Here is a 17,095-nt window from a genome sequence, read left to right as displayed (position 1 = left end):
CACAAGTTTCGCTGATTTTGACACGCTGAGGCGCGTGAAAAGCCAGCCAGATCAAATTTTTTTAGAAAAATCGGATTGTCCTTATTGAAGTTATTTAGGTGTTGAAAGGTTTCGATTTCTTCTTGATATTTTCTTTGAAAAATATTGTATGCTTTTGAAATGTCCATTATTTTTCAAATAAATTGTTATGTCATGCTTCGATATGATGCTCATCTAGAGCTGATACGTGAAATATTTCAACCTGCGTTTACTCTCATGTTCCTTTATAGGTTGACTTACTGCTCTACCGGATTTCCCAGTATAGTTTTTGTCACATGAGAAAGGGATTTTATAAAATTACGGATCATTGAAATGTGCCCCTTTTATCTTTAGGGTTGTTTAGAAGTTGTTCTGTTGTCACAGGTTGTCAACATCCAAATGTTGACCAAACATTTGGGTGTTGTGCTTTTTGAGAATTCTTCTTATTTTTGTGTAATGGTTGTGTAATCGTTTTGTCGTTTCTTTCTTGCTCTCTTTAGTAGGGTGTGTTGACTTGTTTTTTAAGTATATTTTGTTATTGCCTTATCAGTTTGTTTGTGTAATCGTTTTGTTTAATGTTTTGTATGTAATTGTTTGTGTAATCGTAGGTCGTATAGTGGCCATTCGTTTCTTCTTTCTTTAGTAGGGTCTGTTGGCTTGTTTTTTAGGGTATTTTCTTATTTTTCTATCAAATTGTGTAATTTCATCTGTGCAATTATTCATATAATCGTTGGGAAATATGGTGGCGATTCTTCTCTCTCTTTCTGTAGTAGGGGGTATTAATTTGACTTTAGGATATTTTCTTATTGATTTATCAATATGCACAATTTATTCTTGTAGTTGTTTGTGTAATCTTTGGCTAAAATGGTGTTTGCTTTTTTCCTCTTCCTTTAATAGGGTGTATTGGCTTGTTTTTTATGGTATTTTCTTATTAATTTATCAATTTTTAAAATTTATTCTGTGTGATTGTTTGTGTAATCGTAGGGTAGGATGTTCGTTGTTATTCTCCTCTTTCTTTAGTTGGGTGTGTTGGCGTTTTTTCAAGTTGTTTTCTTATTGCTTTATCAATTTGTCTGTGTAATCGATTCTGTAATTAGTTCTGTGTAATAGTTTGTGTAATCGTAGGGTAGGATGGAGGTCGTTCTTCGTACTATTTATTTAGTAGGGCGTAGTGGCTTGTTTCTTAAAGGTATTTTCTTAGTGCTTCATCCATTTGTTTGTGTAATCATTTGTGTAATCGTAGGGTAGGGTTGTGGTAGTTTTTCTCTCTCTTTCTTTAATAGAGTGTGCCGACTTGTTTTTTAGAATATTATCTTATAGCTTTATCAATTTGTTGAATTTTTTGCTGTAAATTCTTTTTGTGTAACCTTAGGGTAGGACTGTGGCCGCTTTTCGCGCTCTTCAGTATGGCGTCTCGGGTTGTTTTTTTATGCATTTTCTTATTGCTTCATCAACTTTTGTGTGTGAACATTTGTACAATTGTAGGGTAGGATGGTGGTCGTTTTTCTCTCTCTTCTTTAATTTTTTAATTTGTTTGTGCAATCGTTTTTGTAATTTCTTATGTGGAATCATTTGCGTACTCGTACGGTAAGATGGTGGTCGTTGTTTTTACTCTTTCTTTAGTAGTGTGTGGTGGTTTGCTTTCAAGGTATTTTCACATTGCTTTATTAATTTGCTTGTGTAATCAATTGTACAATCGTAGGGTACAATGGTGGTCGTTTGTCATTCTCTTTCTTTAGAAAGAGTTGTTGGCTTGTTTTCTAGGGTATTTTTTTATTGCTTTATCAATTGGTGTCTTCAGTAGTGTGTAATGGCTTTTTTTAAAAATATATTTTCTTATTGCTTCATCAATTTGTTTGTGTAAAAATTTTTGTAATCGCAGGGTTGAATGTTAGTAGTTTTTCTCCCTCTTTCTTCAATAGAGTGTAGCAGCTTGTTTTTTAGGGTATTTTCTTATTGCTTTTTCAATTTGTTTGAGTAATGGTTTTGTGTAATTATTTCTGTTTAATTATTTGTGTAATCTGTAATCTTTGTAATTGTTTTTGTAATGGTTTGTGTAACTTGAGGGTAGGATGGTGGCCGTTGTTCTCTCTCTTTCTTTAGTAAGATGTGTTGGCATGTTTTTTCTAATGATATTTTCGTATTGCTTTATCAATTTGTGTGTGTAACCATTTTTGTAATCTATTCTGTGTAATCCTTTGTGTAATATTAGGGTTGAAAGACGCTATATCCGAAGGCAATTCTTGACCATTCTAGGTATGTTTTAAGGTATTCCGTTCTAATCGTTATAGTAAGGGAACTGGAGTGGAAAATGAAAAAGCTCCTTAAACTCCATCAAGTTACATAGACACTAATTTTTTTGCATCAATCGCATACGAATTGAATAGTTGAAACTAAAAATTGGGGTTTTTTCAATAAATAGAGTACGTACAATTAACTCAAGGGCGCTACTTTTCTTTGCAAATATTCATACCTCAAAAGGTACAGATGTCAGAGTGTTTTATTTAATATTTTGATCGCTTAACCCTTATGTCAACACCTGGGTACCCAGGTACCCACCCATAGATATATACGATTAAAGCTTATGTTAATGACCCGTTATTTTTTATTTGTTCATTTTTTCTAAAAATTAAGGACAAAGATTGTTGAATAATTATAAACAAACGTTTTCTAAATCAAATTTGGAACAATCACAACACGCCTTTCTAGTTTTCCTGCGTTTTGTTTCAGCTTGAAAATAGCACATGTGACAGGAACCTGTGACGACTTTTCTACCAGTATTGTCTCTTGCAGTTGCAGAACTAGCAGCAGCTTCAGTTTTTACTGGCTTTTCTACATAGCAATCGACTGCAAGCTTTGTGGAAAAATTTCTCATAACTTGCATATTCTGAGAGCACTCTTCTACGGCAGGCATTGCAAGTTCCTCACTTAGGTGTCGTAAAAATAAAGGACGTTGATCACTCGTCTTTTTCATCATATTGTTATTTGCATAATAAATTATATAAGCAGCAACAGCAGCAATGTCTGAGATATTGAGAAATAAAGCCAGCGGCCATCTAGCAGTTCGACGTTGACATGTACACCTGCCTCATAATTTGTCCAACGTATCGACCCCACTTTTGTACGTGTTGTAAGATAAAATCATCTCTGGCTTTTTTTTTCGTCTTCTATGACTGAAATATCTGCGTGCATTGTCGATAAAAGAATAACAACTTTGCCTTTCTTGGGAATATAAGAACACATACTGACTTTCTCATGAAAAGCGGCAATTGTGGAGAACTGTTCTCTAGATTTCGGAGAAGCCATTACAGCTGGAATATACGGTTTGTTCTTTTTCAACGTACCTGTGACTGTCAAGTTCCAAGATAAAAGATGCTTCGCAAGTGACAGAGATGTAAAAAAGTTATCCATGTATACATTTCTTCCACTATTTTTGTATGCTACAACGAGATCCTTCACCACTCTTTCTCCTTGATTCTGTTCTCTGACATTTCCTTCCCTTCCAGTATAAATCAGTCCATTGAGTGGGTATGCGTTTTCGGCATCGCATATCCACCCATATTTCGCTGGTTTGGATGGGATATATTGCATGAATTTTGTACGGCCACGAAACGGGTATAATTGCTCATCGATGGTTAGGTTTTCTGTTGGGCGAAAAAGCCTTGATGACTTTGTATTCAATATATTCCACAAATCACGAATTGGTGCTGCTTTATCCTGAGATGCACGCTGAAGATGCGTATTGAAATCGTCGAATCGTATAAAGCGTATGATATTTTAAAAAAGCTTGATGCCCATTGTAGCTCGATACAAAGGGTTTGATGTTATTTTCCAAATTTCTTTAGTGTGATCTGTATTCGAAATATTTGCACCTGCACCTAGCAAAATTCCTATGAATGAGTTTATTTCTTGGTTAGTTACATTTTTATATGAGTGGCTGCCTTTCTGGGTACTTGCTATTGTAATCTTCATACACTCACAATGCTTTCCTGTTTGTGTTTCGGCATATGATATCTATCATTTCATCGGTGAAAATAGTTTTGAATGTGTCACAAATTGACAGAGTTTGTGTGTTCTTGTGTGGACCTGATCTTTGACGTACAATATTTCGAACTCCAACTTAATATTTAGGGAAAGGTGTTTTGCTCCACACCGTTTTATCTTGTGTAATAAAAGTATTTCCATCTTCTTCTGAAATAAAACTGTTTTATCAAAAAATATAATATTCAATCTCCAATATGTTAAAAAATATATAAATTAAAAAACCTTGAGCAACTTTAGTCTGCGCTTGGCTTTCGAATATGTGTTGACGTCGTGTACTTTCATTGGATCCATCATCTGTTTGGACATCAACTTCACTTTCTACGAATTACACATATAATTATTTATTTAGACTACTCTTAAGATGAAATTTATGCTATATTAAAAATGTACCATCTTCCAGTTAAGGAATTTCTTCACTGTCAGAAACTTGGGCAGGTGCTTCCAAACGTCTCTGGTCCGGATTCCAGTCTTCATCTTCGCTATCTGATGAAATTTCGCTCTCTCCATCGAATTCATCCAAGAGTTTTTTTCGAATAAAGATCTTTTTGTTCGCCCGTCAATCTATAATATCAATGCAGGCAGTGCAAAAGTCGAAAATTTCATACTCTTGAAAATGAACGTGCTATCAAAAATATGACAAATTTTGCATTTACATAACTAAGTATAGAGTACCTTAATTCTCTTACTTGTTAAATTCGGATTGTAATAATTCTTCTATTTTTTAATAACGTTTCACTAAGTCAACTCATCTCACAAAAATACACTCATAATATCAATGTTGCGCACTATTGAAAGAGAATGACCTTTCATTTCAGAACAACAGTTTCGGCTTCCGGGAGTTCCCTGCAAATAGCCTTGGCCACTAGAGTGGTGAATCGATTTTAAATCAACCTGCGCTTTTCGGTACTGCGCGGCTTAAAAATTTTCTCTGATTGGTACCAGACGGGCAGCCAATGAACGTCGTTTGTCAAAAATAGCTTTAGAATGCGGTAGAGATAAAGGCCCCTCCATCTGTTAGATAAAAGAATAATTTCGTTTTAGGGACGCAGGGATAAAAGAGACTTCACTGTAAAAGTAATAAAGGGTTTAAATACATGGAAGGGCTCTTAATATAATTTCATAGCTCATAATTATCAATTGTGAAACAAAGGGATTGAATTCAACAATTTAGAATGATTATATCTAAGCATTTCAGTGAGTGGGTACCCAGGTACCCTGGGTGTTGACGAACGTGATATTTTTCGTGTGTTGACACAAGGGTTAATACGCATTTGTACAGCCTCTTCATCAGAATGACAAAAGTGACACGGACATTTCTTTGAACATTTAGGTTAAAATAAATAAATTCAAAATACTGATTTACAATTTCTTTATTCATTCCATTAAAGCTCCTATATGTAAAATATTACAAGAATTAAATACCATCTATTAATTATCATTGTTCAGGAAAATTAAAACATTGGTTAGAAAAAAATCAAGGTAAAGCCACGGAATTTTGGAAATTATTCTTTTTTTGGGCCAACCTGAATAGAGCAATGTAGGATATCCTTTTAGGTAATCCTAATAATCTCCACGAAGTCATTACTCCGTCCTTCGCTCGATGACTGGATCCCGAAGTATTTTTAAAGGAGATCGATAAACAATGCTAGGCGCATCTCTTTTAGGCACTATCATATACATGTAGTTTGGTTTTGGATGATTGCTGACTGCTGCGGGATACTTCTTGAAAGATCGAGCTACAAAGTATTCTTGAGGTTTTTTTTCATCTTCTATGAGTATATGAGAGATTATTCGACCAGGCTTCAGGACTTGACCAGGTTTTAAAACAAGCTTTTGGATTATACCTGCATTATATTGACGGTTATTTTCTAATTTTATAAAAACTAAAAACTGGTCGGCATGTTGGATGTGAAACAGCCACTGGGGTATATGGAATCTTTCACAAGGATGGAGATTTCCTGTATAAAAACGGCCATCTTCCAGCTTTATTTCAATTTTGTTTGATAATATGTCTGGAAATTTACCTGCAGCACCTGTAACTAATTTATTAGGAAAAAATTAACATTAATAGAAACTTTGTACGCTTGAAACTTCAACTTATTATCAAAATTTTCATTTTGTGGAAAAAAGATCTTATCACTTCGCTTCACTGTAAATTAAACTGATTAACCATAGTAGATTTGTTTTGCATAAAAATAAACTCTTAAATTGTCAACTTTATAAAAAGAGATGGTCACTTTGGGCATGTTCAAAAACTACGTCATGCAATTTTGTACAATATCACAGGTGAAAATCCTTTCAAAACAGAGGAAATAGTGTGATTTTTCAAAAAAATAGGAAAATAACAGGCAAAATAATCAATCTAAATTAAACGATACGGACACAATTTTCAATTTAATAGGAAACGCTTTTAAATCCTACTAATTGAAGTCAAACAATAGTTGATTTCTTAACTAAAAATAATTTTCTACCTAAAGAGATGAATATTTGTAAAAAAATACGATTTTTCATCAACTAAATTAAGTTATTGAGTTGAAAATTCAAATTTGAAAAAAAATTGACTGATACATACGAAGATATCAATTAAAAAAAATAATTTCAATTAAGAAAATAGTGGAATAAACAAGAAAAATACGGGTTTTTTGAGATAGGTAAATTTTCAACAACAAAATTATTTCGCAGAGTAGAAAAATGAATTTTTAGCCAAAAAGATTGCTTTGCTGCCATAAAAAAATAATTTAAAATCCGAAATAACGAATTTTAAATAAAAAATATGACTTTTAGGAAATAGATCAACTTTTAACAGAATAACTTAATTTTCAAAAAATTAGATGTATTTTCAATAAAATATTTTAATTCTTTACTCAGAAAGAATAATTTACAATGAATTTCTTGAATTAAAAAAATAATAATAAACTGCAACTAAAAACTGTTGCATTTTGAACCAAGAAAGATGAATTTTTAGAAAAAAAAAACATTTCTATCATCAGAGAATAATTTCAGAGAATAATAAATCCAAGAGGAGGAATTTTTTACAAAATAGTTGAATTTGTTAACAAAAAGGGAAAATATAATAAAAATAAAAAGCGAAATTAAAGTCGAAAAATGAATTAATTTTACATGAAATATATCAATTTTGAACTACATCCTTAGAACATAGTTTCAACCACAAAAAAATAAAATCCTTTTTAAAGCAAATAAAATTTTTAGCAAGTAATTAAAATATTTACTGAAAAGATCAATTTTGAAACCAGAATGTTAATTTTATTGATATAACTTTATCTCCGCCAAGGCTTCAGTTTCAACACCTTGAATTTCCATATTATGTAATATTTATTGGAACATTTTAAATTGAAAAAAATTGTAGTTTACATGCTGAGGGACACCATTTTTCAGAATTCAAATTTTTCAATGAAAATTGTGCTTTTTTGGTGGCCTTTGATTTAAAGAAAACAAAAATTATAATTTTCGTTTGTTTGGAGATGTAATCATTTTTGAAAATCTTTAAAAGTTTCAAGAAAATATAAAATTTTTAAAAGATTTCTGGGAAAGCTTAAAATAATTTTTGGTTTTACAAAATTCACTTCAAGAGAATGACAACTTTACTTAGAAAGAATAATTTACCATGAATTTCTTAAATTAAAAAACTAATAATAAACTGCAACTAAAAACTGTTGAATTTTGAATCAAGAAAGATGAATTTTTAGAAAAAAATAAAATTTCTATCATCAGAGAATAATTTCAGAAAATAATAAATCCAAGAGTACGAATTTTTTACAAAATAGTTGAATTTGTTAACAAAAAGGGAAAATATAATAAAAATAAACAGCGAAATTAAAGGCAAAAAATGAATTAATTTTACATAAAATCTATCATTTTTGAACTACATCCTTAGAACATAGTTTCAACCACAAAAAAATAAAATCCTTTTTAAAGCAAATAAATTTTTTAGCAAGTAATTAAAATATTTACTGAAAAGATCAATTTTGAAACAAGAATGTTAATTTTCAACCTATTGGTTGACAGTTTTGAACAAATTTCTATCCAAATCGTTAAAAGTTGAGAAGGATACACGTATTTTATTTCGAAAATGAAATAGCTAAATTAAAAAAAAACTTTTAACTAAAATAATTAATCTTCAACTAAAAAATGAGTTTTTAATAAAGACGTTCTTTCAAGTCGTTCGATTTTTAACTAGAAGAAGGACTTTTCAAAAAAGAAGATTGATTTTCTACCTAAACAGTCGTATCTTCAAAACAAAATCTTTAGAATTGAAACAGTTAAATTTTCAAAAAAAAAACAACATAATTTTTAAGAAGATAGTTAAATTTTCAACATAAAACATGATCATCAAGTGAGGTGAAATTTCACCAAAATTGTGGAATTTATAACTAAAATCAAAACATTTATAACCAAATAGTTGAGTTATCAACTGAGAAAGACAAATATTCATAAGAAAATAACGATACATACACAAAGAAAAATATTTTTTCTGCGAAATAGGATGAAACTTTTGTATTTTTTAAATCAAATTATTCATTACGAAGATAAATAATAATTTTTGCGATTTTGTTTAGGGCAGTGAGTTTATGAAACTACCTTAAGGCAATATTAGATAGAAAAATTTCCGTGAAGCCAAAAAGACGAATTTTCAAAGAAACTAGTTGAATTTTCAACTGAGGAGAATTTCAGCTTAATTTCAAAGAACGAAATAAGAATTTTAAAAAAGTTAATTTTATACAGTAATAGTTAGACTTTCCAGCCAAGAAGTCAAATTTACAATAAAATTATTTTATTTTATACAAGTTATAACGGTTAAATTGAACCAGAAAGGACTAATTTAGATATTTGTATACAATGAGAGATTGACTTTATGATAAAACAAGTTTATCAACCAAAAAAGAAGAATTAAAAAATATATAGTTGAATTTTTAACCAAGGAGGATTATAACTTAATTTTCAACGCCAAAACAAGAATTTTCAGCAAGAAGTTAATTTTCTGCTAAAATAATTAAAAATAGTTGCATTTCCAAAAAACATGTTTTAGTTAATATTTGAACCCAAAAAGATTAAATGTATACGAAAGGAGATGAATTTTAAAACCATTGAGATGAATTTTGAACTTTTATATTGAAAGGTCAAGTCATCGATAACTGAAATTCAGTTTTTGTGAATTCTCTTTTGTTAAAGCTTCTTTGGCTTGGACCAAAACATTCTCATCAAGCGTCTCGTCAAAAAGAAGATTAGAAATAAATTTTTAGATTGAAATTAGAAAAAAGTTTTGCTAGTAAACATTTTATTCTCCCTTGTGTCTTTTTTCCAAAAATTTAATTTTTTCGTAGCCCGTTTTTTAAGAAATTAAACTTTGTTATTTTTAATGAATTTGTTAATGATTAAAAAACTATGCGCCCGTAAAAAAATAATGTAGAAAACTGTAGATATCTTTTATGTAAGCAAATTTTGTTTACTCATTTTTGTCGAATCTTATGTCGGTTTTCCAAAAACGTGATTTTTAAATTTTGTAAACTTACTTTTCATGATTAATTCAAAAACTGCGTACTCCGTCAAGAAATGATTAAGATCAAATCTGTACATCTTTTTGATTGAGAAACTTTTTTCGATTCATTTTTTCTAACTCTTGTGTCGGTTTTTCAAAAGTTTTTATTTTCAATTTTTAATGTTATTTTTTACGATCAGAACAAAACCCACACTACCTATAAAAAAATGATAACCAAAAAATTGGTAGATCTTTTTTAATTGCGAAATTTGTATCCATTTATTTTCTGTCATCTTGTATAGTTTGACCAAAAAATGGAATTTCTTATTTCAATCACGTTTTAAGCGGTCAGAAGTTGAATTTTTGATTTTTTAAGAAAATCAAAAAAGTTTTTATGACAATCTTGTAGGGCTTTCTAAACGCAACTTTTTTTAACAGGTCAAAACCATAATATCAAAATGTATATTTTTTCTGATTAGCTTAATTTTTTACGAAAAAACATAACAGTTGAATTTCCAAGACAAAAATAAGAGTTTTTAACAAATAGTTAATTTTCTATTAAAATAGTTTAATCATAAATCAAAGGATAACATCATAACCAAATTTTCTGACTTTTGCCAATTTTTCCCAAAATTCCTGTCATTTTCCCGACTTTCCCTGATTTTTAGGTGTTCTTTTTCAATTTACGGCCACCTCGAATTGATAGAAAATTTAACCTTATGTTTTCCAAAAAAATTGTTTATTATCAATCATAGCATTTTTGTAAATTATTTTTGTTAACTTTAAAGAAATCTAATATCAATTAAAAATCGAAGCCTTATAAGAGAAATACATTTCTTGTCAAGGGTTTTAGATTCAAAGACGTTACGATATACATGTATGTTTCGGTACAAACTTAAATTATAACAAACATATACTCATAGTTTAAACAAAAATTTATTCTAAAGATTTTATTGATATAACTTTATCTCCGCCAAGGCTTCAGTTTCAACATCTTGAATTTCCATATTATGTAATATTTATTGGAACATTTTAAATTTAAAAAAATTGTAGTTTACATGCTAAGGGACACCATTTTTCAGAATTCAAATTTTTCAATGAAAATTGTGCTTTTTTGGTGGCCTTTGATTTAAAGAAAACAAAAATTATAATTTTCGTTTGTTTGGAGATGTACTCATTTTTGAAAATCTTTAAAAGTTTCAAGAAAATATAAAATTTTTAAAAGATTTCTGGGAAAGCTTAAAATAATTTTTGGTCTTACAAAATTCACTTCAAGGGAAGGACAACTTTATTTTAAATACCAAAAGTCGAAAAATAATGTCCTTAAAGTTAGTACATCAACCATAAAATATCCAACTTTTGTTTATTAGAATCGTTTGTTCATGCTTCGTAACCCAATTTTTCTATTGAATGAAAAAACTCAAAAACATATCAAATTTTCAGAATTAGAGAGTAATAAGTTCTCGCTGCATGACAAATTAAATTTTTTTTCTTAAAATATCCTTCAGTAATCGTTTGGATGTCGTTTGGTCGGGTTTGGAAACGTTTGGAAAGTATATTAGCATCATATTCGCCTGCGGCATCTTTCAAGTGGTAATGTCCTTTTTTGGTCAGCCGGGAGCTCAAATATAACACACTTTCCAGGACTAAAAATTGACTTTATATTTATGCATGAATTTAGGAAACTTTTTAAATATTTAAAATCTTAGGTAAATATAAAAAAACAAAAAATTTGTAAAACATCAGAGATTTAAAAAAAATTGAGAGCATTTAAGAAACTTCATAAATCCTTCTAATTTAAAGCGTTTGGAAAGTTTCAGAAATTTTGATAATTGAACATTTTTTGAACACTTAAGAAATTATGATAATTTCAGAAATTTAGAATATTTGAAAAAATTCACAAATATTAGTATTTTTCATCAGTTGAAAAATTGTAAACATTTTCGAATGTGTAACAGTTTAGAAATGTCCAAAGTTTTAGAAATTTTCAAAATTTGAAGATTTTCTAAGTATTTTTAAAATCCAAATTGTTGTAAATTTATGAAAATTCAGATATTTTAAATATTTTGAAAATTCCAGAAGTTTTGGCTATTTTATATATTTAAAAAATTTAGAATGTGTTGATAATTTTACCAATTTTTAAAATTTCAGAATATTTATCATTTTAGACATTTTGAAATTTTTATTAATTTGGAACATGGAAAAAATTTTGTTATTAAAAATTTTTTAACATTTGAGAGATAATTTTAGAAATTAAAATTTTTCATTCATTTCTGAAGTTTTAGAAAATTAAAACATTCTAAGTATTTTTAAAATCCAAATTTTTTTAATTTAGAAAATTCCAGATATTTTAAACCTTTTGTAAATTTCAGAAGTTTTTGAAATTTTATAAATTAAAAAATTTAGAACGTGTTGATGATTGTATAAATTTTGATAATTTTACCAATTTTAGTAGTTTTTAAAAATTTGAAAATTTTACATATTTTATAAATTTTTGAAATCTTATAAATTTTATAAATGGTAATTTTATCAATTTTGAAAGTTTTATAATATTGATAATTTTTAAAATTTCATCAATTTAGAACATTTAAGAAATTTTAGAAAATTTTAATTATTAAAATTTTCTTAAACATTTGAGAGATAATTTTAGAAATTAAAATTTTTCAAACATTTCGGGAGTTTCAGAAATTTTGAAAATTTATAAATGATTGAATATTTTTAAAATCATGGAAGTTTTAGAAATGTTGATCATTTGATAAATTAAGAAATATTAGGAATTTTGATGAGTTTAAAAATGTGGAACATTTTAGATTGGTAAACGAATTTTTGAAAAAAAAATTAAAATTCGTCCCGCAGCGTAAGTTTATCACTTGAATTTTAAAAAATCAAATCCTTTTGAGATTTTTCCGTGCAAGCGAAAAAATTTAGTTTCTAAACGCGATCAAATGATAACCAAACTATTCCATTAAACAAAAGTAAGTGTTTTATTATTGTTGTGCTAACTTGAAGGAAAAATACTTCACGTTAAAATGCCAAACTGCCATTTGGATAATTTCAAGAAATAAATTTGGAGAGTATTATGGAAAATGGTTTGAAATCATTTAAATATTAAAATTTTCAATAATTTTTCACCTTTTTCCCGTGAAAAAGAATAAAGTAAAGGAAAGTGAAAAAATCCTTTCTCCCCCCTTTTTTTGGTTTTTCCTTAAATGCGAACTTTAATTAATTTAACTTTAATTATCCTGTATTTTTATTCTTCATCGTGATTTTTTATGATGTATTTTTTATACTGAATTACTTATTTTGCAATCTCATGATTTTAAAAATAAATTTAAAAATCGACTGTTATATTTTTTGGAATTTATTTAAGAGTATAAAAAAAAGTTCACAATTGTGTCAGAGTTGTCAGCTTTAGCCTGTTTCGGAACAAATTTGTACGCTTTGCCCTACTCTGCGGAAGTGTGGTTTCGGGCGAATATTATTATTAACATCACTGTTTATTAGTGTTATTGTTTTTATTTTTATATTAATTTTTCATATCAACTGACTCGTTTGGTTGAAAAAATAGTGCTGAAATATAATTTCCATGTTAAAATACGTGCCATAAAAAGTAGAAATGAAAACACAGCAAATAGTATTTCCTCTCAAATTTAGGGTTAAGAGGATTTTCAAATGTCTCAAAAAGAAACTTTTTGCTGCAAAAATTACACATCTACACAAAAAAAATCTTTTCCCGGTTCTGAAGGTCAGACCATGTTCACTATATGTTTTTGAGGTCACTGAATCTGAATCCAAAGTCCAAGAAACGCCAACACGTCAGATTTCGGACATAAACTCGAAAAACCTTATAAACATTTTTTTTTAGTATCTTTTTCCGTGTCCAGAGGTCAGAATACGTTTATTATATGTTTTTGGGATCGCTAAATCCGAATCCGAGTTCCAAAAACCCCAGCATGCACCTCAAAAATCTCGTAAAATATGTTTTCCGCGTTCAAGGGTCAGACCATGTTTATTATATGTTTTTGAGGTCGCTGAATCCGAATCAGAGGTCAACAATCCCCAGAGCGTCAGGGTTCTGACAAAACCTCCAAAAAAACCTTATATAGTTTTTTTTCGAGTCCGAGGGTCAGACCATGTCTATTATATGTTTTTGAGGTCGCTGAATCCGAATCAGAGGTCAACAATCCCCAGAGCGTCAGAGTTCTGACAAAACCTCAAAAAAAACCTTATATAGTTTTTTTTTCGAGTCCGAGGCTCAGACCATGTTTATTATATGTTTTTGGGGTCGCTGAATCCAAATAAGAGGTCTGAAATACCCCAGCATGTCAGGATTTCGACATAGCCTTCAAAATACCTCGTAATCTACGCTATTTAACGCTTCAACATTTTGACTTTAGCACTAGCACTACCCGATGTATACCGCGCGAAGTTCCACGATCGGATTTTGTAAATCGTATAGTCATTACAAGCGCTTATGGCAAAAAATTTAGTTTGTGGAATCCTTTCCAAGAATGAATATAACTGCCTAAATGAATGAATTGTATACATGGTCGAACCCCCAGGCTAAAATAAAATTGCATGAGGTTTTTTAAGGTCATGTCAGAACCCTGACGTGCTAAAGATTTTGGGACCTCAGATTCAGATTCAGCGACCCCAAAAACATATAATAAAAATGGTCTCACCCACAGACTTAAAAAAAATTTTAAGGAGGTTTTTTTTATGTTATTTTCAAACCCTGACGTGTTGGGGATTTATGGACCATATAGTAAACATGATCTGACCTCCAGACCTGGAAAAAGATTTTTTAATGTGGCTGTGTTATCCTTTCGCGACAAAATTCACCTAATTGTGCATCCAAATAATGTTTGCGTCACAAATATTTTCAACTTAGTGTAAAACAAAATAGACAAGAGGACAATGCTTTTGTTTAAGGACAACTATTTCTTTGAAAAAGACGGAAAAGCCTTTGGAAAAAATTAAGTATTCAAAATGGCAACGTATGTGTTTCCGGAAGTAAGAGTTTATAACTGTGCATCGCCACAAGCCTTATTTTGATTGATAAGAAATAATTTATTATTATTAGTTAAATATGTCAAGTATAATATTATATTAAACTTACTTTTAATTTGAAGTAGACATATGAATTCAAGAAGCAGGATAGCACTGAAAATCTTCATTTTTGCAAAATAAATGAAAATTTTAGAGAACTCAATACTGATTCGTCAAAAATTTTGAATGAATGGTACCTTAAAAAATTACTGTTATGTATGCTGGCTCGAGGAACTTATACTCGATAAGATCGCTTTATTTATTCTTTAAAAAGTTAGAGTGGAAGGAGGAAGAATGTTGACACAAATTTCATAATTTTCCATATCTACTAAATTTATTACACAAGAAGCTTGTTTTTATTTTTCGGCGACTCTATTGCGGAAATTTCTTTCTCTGGATGAGAACATACTCTCCTAATATTTTTAGATTTAAAAAAATTTTTAAACTACTTGAGCATCAAATATGCATAAATATCGAGATTTGTTTAGTTTCAGATTCCTTAGGCAAATAGAAACAACTTGTATTAGTAGGTACTGCAAATGAGAACTCCTTGATTTTAATGAAAAAGTCCGATCGATAAAGAATATCTGGAAACAAGAGAACGCAAAATATAAATGAATTTGAGCTATAAATCAGGACGAAAAATTGAAAATATTTTTCTGCTAACTTAATTATTATTTAAAATATAATTATACTTATCGGGAACGAATTAAAACGTATTTTTCGTGAATGTGTAGAAAGAACTTGACACAATAACTATCTTATTTTTTGGAACGAAATAAAAAATTCAATTTATTTCAGAATAATATTGAGTATAAATATTAATAATTAAAAAATCATTCTAACATAAAAATACCTGGTAAATTTTAGTTAAAAAAATAGTTTATTAGGTGAAAGATTCACAATTTCTATTAAAACTGTATTTCTTTGGATAAAATTTGATTTATTTTATTTAAAATTTGTCTTATTTATTTGAAAAAAAATTTTTAAACTGAATGTTTGACTATTTCATGATTGATTTGATATTAACATTAACATTCATAATTAAGAAAGTATTTCTTTAGATGAAAATATAAATATTTCGTAGACATATAATTTTTTGAAAAAAATGTGTTTGGTTTTGTTAAAAACTGATCTAATTCTTTATTTATTGGCTGGAAACCATTTCTATAACTGAAAATTGACCTATTGAATTTTTCATGGAAAATTAATCTTTCTTCATTCGACAATTCAACTATTTAGTTGAAAAGTCGTGTATTTTGTAGAAAATTAATGTTCATGGTAGAAAGTTAATCTTTTTGGTTTAAAATACCTCAATTTTTGGTAGGAAATTGATTTTTTTGGCTGAAAATTCATTTTTTTCGTTCGAAATTGAACTTTTTAGTTAAAGATTCAAAATTATTTTATTGAAAATTCGTCATCGGTTGAAAATTAATTTTTTCACTGAACCGTCGCTATTTCCCCTTTGGTTCTTATCACCTTATTTTACCTTACTTTCAGTTAAAAATTCGATTTTATTGGTGGATTCGATGTTCAATTAAGCTAAATTATAAAAGAAGAATTTTATAAATTAGGTCTGTCTGACCTTAAAAATCCTACATGATTTGAGTTAAAATAAGCATAAGCCATATTGGTTTTGATCTATAAATAAATTTAAAATAATTGTAGGAAATGACTTTTCAAAATAAACAATACAAATTTAAACATATTAATTGAATGAGGTTTTAAATAAATGAAACAATATATTAATATAATATAAATAATAAAAGTATATACATATTCTAATGGCGGGAGTGGGGTGTCTTATATAATAAGTTTATAGTTTCGACTGAAATTTATAATTTAAAAAACATTGTATCAATTAAAGACTATTAATAATTATTGTTAAATTAAGTATAACCCTGATGTGCATTTTAAAGTCTATAAATTTAACTAAGTTTTAGGGAAAGAGAATTATTAAAATTCGTCAAGTGTTAAATTCAAATTAATTAATTATTTATTATCAACGATTTTCCATTTCATGACGTTGTATTATGTAATTATAAGAACTAAGCGTACCAACACATATTGATTTTTTGAACAAAGATTTAACCAAAAAAGGGTTTTTATTAATTAAAACTTCATCTATGCCAAGGCTTCAGTTGGTTCGTGTTTGCTTCGTATAAAAGGTTACTTCAAAGAAGAATGCTATATACAATACAAAATGTAAGGCTTTCTATCCTCAAGAACACTTTATTTATTCCATGAAAGAAAGAGTGAAGGAAGACGATTGTCGATGGCAGATCCCAAAATTTTATTCCTGCTGAATTTTTTACACGCGGAACCTTTAGATTTTCAAATGAGTATAACCCATATATATATAATTAAAAATTTGTCATAAGGACAACCGTAGGATTTCGCCAGGAGCGGGTGCTAATCTGAAAAATTGCACCCGCTTCCAGCGAAATCGCGGTAAAATTTCAGCCATAACCACGTCTCACAACCGTG

General features: G+C 28.9%; 1 protein-coding gene across 1 annotated transcript; it reads right to left on the bottom strand.

Annotated features, from left to right (window-relative positions):
• Positions 1-2,671: 2,671 nt before the first annotated feature.
• On the bottom strand, positions 2,672-2,995 carry LOC117182004. Its single transcript, XM_033375023.1, has one exon. The coding sequence runs from the start codon at positions 2,993-2,995 to the stop codon at positions 2,672-2,674; it is 324 nt and encodes a 107-aa protein (XP_033230914.1).
• Between the last annotated feature and the right edge of the window lie 14,100 nt (positions 2,996-17,095).

This window comes from Belonocnema kinseyi, chromosome 10 (assembly GCF_010883055.1).
Source record: "Belonocnema kinseyi isolate 2016_QV_RU_SX_M_011 chromosome 10, B_treatae_v1, whole genome shotgun sequence".
In the NCBI taxonomy this organism is placed as follows: domain Eukaryota; kingdom Metazoa; phylum Arthropoda; class Insecta; order Hymenoptera; family Cynipidae; genus Belonocnema; species Belonocnema kinseyi.
The sequence above is the reverse complement of the archived record's forward strand: the minus strand, read 5'-3'. Positions and strand labels throughout refer to the sequence as shown.